Genomic DNA, 5,826 nt, shown 5'->3' with positions numbered 1-5,826 from the left:
CAAACTCCTGGGTTTCTCGGCTTACTGCCAGAGAATTACATTTTTAACTTGAACTACCATCATTACCTTGAAAAAAGAACTGGTTCTTTATATGGAGCCACAAAAGCCTTACTCAACAAAGAATTCAAAAAGTAGTCATTTCAGTCACTGTTATCACTCTGGAATTTCTTGTTACGGGGGGCCCTTATCCAACATGTTAAGCATGTAGTTACAGTAGTTACTGGTACTGTTTGGAGAGTGAAACAATTCAGGGAATGATGAGTCATGTTATCAGTCTGTCATGGGTGAGTGAGTCAGTGACAACTAAGAATCTGATAAACGCTACACACACCACTTGGTTGTACCACTTGTAAATGTTACATTACACAACAACTCTGTGATGTCTGCTGAGTGTCATCTCCCTTTATTCCCTAGATCACAGATAATAAGGATTTACTGACAGGGCCTGCACTCTGTTACTGTGTGTATGATAGATTGTAGATGTGCATTTCTTTGTGTGCATACTCTAATGCATGTATGTTCAAACGTTGTGTCAAGCTCTTACAGTATGTGTTCAATGCAAAATTATCTATAATTATTTCATTTTCTTTTTTCTTTGCAAAGCTCCAGAGCTGGTCCTAAGGAAAGTGATCAACTTTGCTGACTGTACTGTGTGCTTGGACAAGCGGAATGCTAGTGGCAAGATCGAGTTTTACCAGGATCCGCTGCTGTACAAATGCTCCTTCAGAACACGTCTCCATTTTACCTACGACAACATCAATTCCAAGATCCCATCTGTCATCAAAGTGAGAAAGTCCATATTTGAGCAATATCTCAATAACCTGCATTGTTTTCTCAGAGCTCAAGCTCTAGAAAAAGGTGTTTACATGTGTTAATCTGATGTCATTTTGGTATCATCCCAACATGCCACACATGCTAGGGATGGAAAAGTTTAAATTTGTCAAACAAGCTTACAGTTGTTACAGGAACATGACACTTTTTTTTTTAAAGTTAGCTGTTCTTAAATCAAGAACAGGATAGTGACTAATTTCAGTCCATTGTTCTCAATATGAATGAAAGAAGACGACAGGCCACTAAAATGCAAGCTAATTCACTCACTCTGACATCTCTTCATTAGGGCATGTATAGATCCTGAGCATGTGTGTGTGTAGTTCAGGACTGTGTGTGATAAGTAACAAAGTGTGGACACAGAGTTTAAATTGTAATTTCCCCATTGGGGATGAATAAACAGATTAAAATTAAAAATGAATGCTACAAATAATATGATGGGTCACTGTAGTACAATCAGTTTTTGATTTTGACGCAAGTGGTCTCTAAAGAGATAAGACTTTTATCAGCACCTCAGTTTGGTTTGCCTTTCTGAAAACATGGCTCTTTGTTTAATCCTGTCAGGTTTGAAAAAGCTATTCTAGAGAAGAATATGCTATTCCTATCCAATTTAGTCAATGTTTGTTCAATAACTTGTCAACCATATTAATGAAATTGAGAACACCCAGACCAGATTACTATATTGTGTCATAAACCAACAGCTTTTGGACAGATGTTGAAAATCAATCTCAAATTAGCTTAATTTCAAAACAACAAAGCAAACAAACAAACCAAAAAGTACTCCTCTCACTAGAGAATTATCAAAAGCAGTCACTATCATTTTTCTACTCAATGTCAGTGGAACGGTGGAAGACGGTTTTTGAAAATTGCACAGTCTTAGCTGTCTTGTTCCTTAATGTGTTAGACATTTGTTTTTCTCGGTAGAAGTAAACTATTTCTGCTGGAAAGAGTCCTCATAATTCTTTAGGTAATGCATTTTTATCCTCAAAACACTAGGTTAAAGTTGAGAGATTCTGTAAAGGTTTGTACAGTCTAGCCAGAAAATTGATTGCGGCTGTCTTTGGTTTATTGTTGTCTTCATTGCATTTGTCATCTTTCCACTAGAAAGCTTCATAATGGTACATTTAATTAGGCCCTATTTTTCTGTTAAATAATTTTTATCAACAGGCTGTTTATTTATATTTGATTCACCCTGTATACAAAATATATATTACAAACCCCTCAGCCTAAATAATAAGTTCAGTTACTGCTGTAGTTAATTACAGTAAACACATTGGTTCACATTACACGTATTATGTGGGTACATTTGGACCTGCCTTCTTTTTTCCTGACATTGTTTTTATTTCATGGAATATATCTACTTCCTTCTTGTTACTATATGCAGTACATCTCCTTGTATTCAGAGCATAATTTGTGGTTTATAGCTGTATGTCATTTAAAGGGAGCAAAGATTTCCATCTTCCAACGCTCAACATCCACCAGTTAGCCAGAGGGGCAGCCATACCACTTCTTACAGGGCCCGAGGCAGCTCTACCCTTTTTTTTTTTATTAAACATTCCTATTCACATTAAGCGGGAGCCCACTAGAATCATCTAAACGTATAATTTAACGAATCAAATCTCAAAATTTAAACCATCTCTTATGATTTTCTTTTCCTATGTTTCCTCAGATCCAGACCATGGTGGAGAGCCTGAAGTTGTCCATTACAGATCAGCAGCTGCCCATGTTTATCCGCATTTTAGAGCTGATTATTGCCCTCTACTATGGGGAAATTGGAGGACACAAAGAGGGCGAGGGAGAAGAGGGCAGTGTTCATGTCAGGGAAGCTGGAGCGATTTTACCTGGTGAGTGGGCATTGACAATTTTGTCTCTGACCATAAGATTTTTTGTCTGATCTATTGTTATCTAAAACAAAACTTTGGGTTGCTTTACTTTATCTGGTGTTTTTTTTGTTTTTGTTTAAACTTCTTTCAGTAGCAGCAGTTGCTAGAACTTATGCAAGAACATATGTAAGTACTCAGTAATGTTAATTAGGCTGTCATTTCTGCTCTTTATTTATTTGATTACCTCCAAAAAAGAAAATAAGGTAGTTGTTATAGCTGTACATTTTTACCCATCATCACAAGCAAAGAACTGGAATGGAGAGATATTTCCTTTTTGATAGAGCTGTGTAGATTAAATTAGCACTTTATGTTATCACTATTATTATTTCAACTTTTACATAAACAAGAGATTTACATAAAAACTCTGTATAGCGGCTCTGCTGTTGCAGACCGCTGTTTACACAGGACACCACACTCTCGGGAAGGAATGTTGCACAGCTCTTTATTTTGCCGACTTCACATAGACCGAGCATATTGTCAGACAGATCTCACAGAGTTCATTCGCTCCCACCTGGCTCAAGGCTCTCAGTCGCAAATGTCCAAACTCACCCTGTTCATTCTTTCTCACCACGACGGTCTTTTTTTCTCTCTGTGTCAGCAATCTGACATATAATAGTGCTGTTTGGAGCAGTTTGTGAACAGTGTTTTCTGTTGGAGATGGTAAGTCCCTTTTGGGGTGAACTCTGGGCTTTTTCACTTTGTAAACCTATAACATGCTCAAAAAAGATACATAACACAAAGGAAAAGGAAAAAGCCAAAAAGCATAATATGAGCACAAAATTAATTTGGAAATTAAATATTGAGGTCTCAAAGCGGTGTGTCAGTATAGTTCCTGTTGCAGTCATATTTCACAGACAAAATGTGGTTGAAAGCTCTGAAGTGGTTAATGAGCCATTTGACCATGCACAAAGCTTTGAAGGTTTTCCTTAGACAGTGTTTTCATGACACTTTGGATGTTGCCTTGTTCTGTTCAGGGGCTATGTCTGTCCATATGCTGCTTTTCTTAAACGGGACATTTAACATCATTTTGACCATGGTGTGCGCTCCTCCTGCTTTTTCCACAAACAAAAGCTGGAGCGTGTAACTCAACACAGACCATTGTCGTCAAGCCTGATCCCCTCCATGTGGATAGAGGCAGGAGAAAGGAGGATGAAGGGAAGACACAAGGATGAATCAAACACAGGCACTTCTGTCTTTAAAAAAACCCCACCTCTTTCCCTAAACGCCCATCTCCCCAAATGCTCATCTTCATCTCAGCCAAATAAAACAGGATCAAGTCCCAGGTCCCGCTGGGCCTCTGTAGCACCAGGAGCAAATTATGGTGCACGGGAAGTGGTGGGCAGAGGGGAAGCAGCCCAACACAATACAACCATTTGCTCACTCCCTCTAGCTTGCTCCCTGCTTGTTGGCCTGGAACTTTTATGGCAAGTTGGCGCAGCTTCCAGTTCAGTGTCCATTGCCAGATGTAAGAGTCGGTGTCATGCTACTGCTATGCAGAGCCTCTGAGAATGAATTAGTATCCCATCACAAAAATATACAAGAGGGGACCAGCTCTTGGAACCTGAGCACCCCCAGATCTTGTTATGCAAGAAGTCATCGACAGAGTGAAGACGCTGGCGTGGGGGGGTGGGGTGTTTGTTGGGAGGCATTTTTTGGGCTTCTGCAGGAACATATGGTTTTAGTGTATTCATTCAGATTTAAGGAATTATACTTAATTCTCTCAGTAATAGCAGCAGAATAACATCTTAAGTGATTTATTATTTGTGATAAGAAAATATGATGTATTTGTTTTTGCTAACAATGACTGACAGCCTTCACCATTGATAGTTTGAATTTTACAAAATTCACGTATGTTGACGCTTATAGTGACTGACTTGGCTTACATGCATATTTATTTTAGTGGGTTGTAGTTTGTAGGAAACAATCATTGTCACATGATTGCTGCAACATGATTCCAATGTTGTCCGTAGTACTTCATCACACTCATTTGATTTCCCATAGGCTGTGAGTCTTTCCTTTATCATCTGGCTCCAATGCTCTGTGTGTGTGTGTGTGTGTGTGTGTGTGTGTGTGTGTGTGTGTGTGTGTGGTGTGTCCGTGTGAAGGTGGTTTTTCTTTTTTCCTGTTAAAAGTGGAAAAGCCTTGTAATGTGTTTATGTGCACTGTGGCTGCATGCTTTTGTTTGATTTTTCTCTTTTAGGTAAGCCAGTGTTTCTTTAATTAATATCCCTAATAAGGGAACATTGCGGGATACTTATTGTGTCAGTAACCAAAGCAACCTTTCTGTCAGGATTAGACAGCTATTTTTCCTACTGTCTGAAATTCATGAAGGCTGTGAAATACTGTACAATTTCAGCGGTTGGAAACATAGATGACTAACATGCTTGAATGGCCCAGCTGTCACGGCACCGAAACTGTACAGTTTCAACAAGTATGTGAAGAATTATAACTGAGGACTGTGGCTGCTAAATGTTGTGCGTGCGTGTGCGTGCGTGCGTGCGTGCGTGCGTGCGTGCGTGCGTGCGTGCGTGGCGTTGTGTGTGTGTGTGTGTGTGTGTGTGGTGTGTGTGTGTGTGTGTGTGTGTGTGTGTGTGTGTGTGTGTGTGTGTGTGTGTGTGTGTGTGTGGTGTGTGTTGTGTGTGTGGTGTGTGTGTGTGTTTCTTTCTTTGTTTAGTGTTTGCTTTGTAGGAGAGCCACAGAGTCCTTAGAGCCCTATTGAATGGAATGGACCATCACACACATATCAGCCAGAGGCCACAGGCTATCTGCCCATTATAAACCTCATGTGGCTCCCTTATGCTAGCCGAGTGACGTGACAGGGCCTCTTTTTAATCATCTTTTCACTTTTTAATATTGGTGTGAAGACATGGAGGCCATTGAGTTTAGAAGTCTATGGATATGGATGAAACAGCTTTTTGTCCTGCAGAGCATTTTATATTCTCCTGCCATGACTGCTAAAATGGATTTTAAAACATTTTGATGTTAATGGCAAGCTGGTAGTGTTAAATTGAAACAATATGTAACACACATGATATGTGTTCCATTCTTTTATATCAATGTAGGGGGTGTGTGTGCGTGTACGTACGTACGTCTGTCTGTCTGTCTGTCTGTCTGT

At 39.6% G+C, this 5,826-nt stretch overlaps 1 protein-coding gene across 4 annotated transcripts in view; it reads left to right on the top strand.

Annotated features, from left to right (window-relative positions):
- Positions 1-5,826, top strand: part of vps13b (vacuolar protein sorting 13 homolog B) — a 354,534-nt gene that overhangs the window by 38,183 nt on the left and 310,525 nt on the right. For all 4 annotated transcript variants that reach the window (XR_004332501.1, XR_004332502.1, XM_032519244.1 and 1 more), the window contains exons 6-7: positions 604-785; positions 2,498-2,672. Coding sequence is in view for 2 of the 4 variants with exons in the window: in XM_032519244.1 (XP_032375135.1) it covers positions 604-785; positions 2,498-2,672 (357 nt within the window). In the remaining 2 variants the exon portion in view is untranslated. The remainder of the gene's footprint in view (positions 1-603; positions 786-2,497; positions 2,673-5,826) is intronic.

The sequence above is a fragment of the Etheostoma spectabile genome, chromosome 6, assembly GCF_008692095.1.
Source record: "Etheostoma spectabile isolate EspeVRDwgs_2016 chromosome 6, UIUC_Espe_1.0, whole genome shotgun sequence".
Classification (NCBI taxonomy): Eukaryota; Metazoa; Chordata; class Actinopteri; order Perciformes; family Percidae; genus Etheostoma; species Etheostoma spectabile.
The sequence above is the reverse complement of the archived record's forward strand: the minus strand, read 5'-3'. Positions and strand labels throughout refer to the sequence as shown.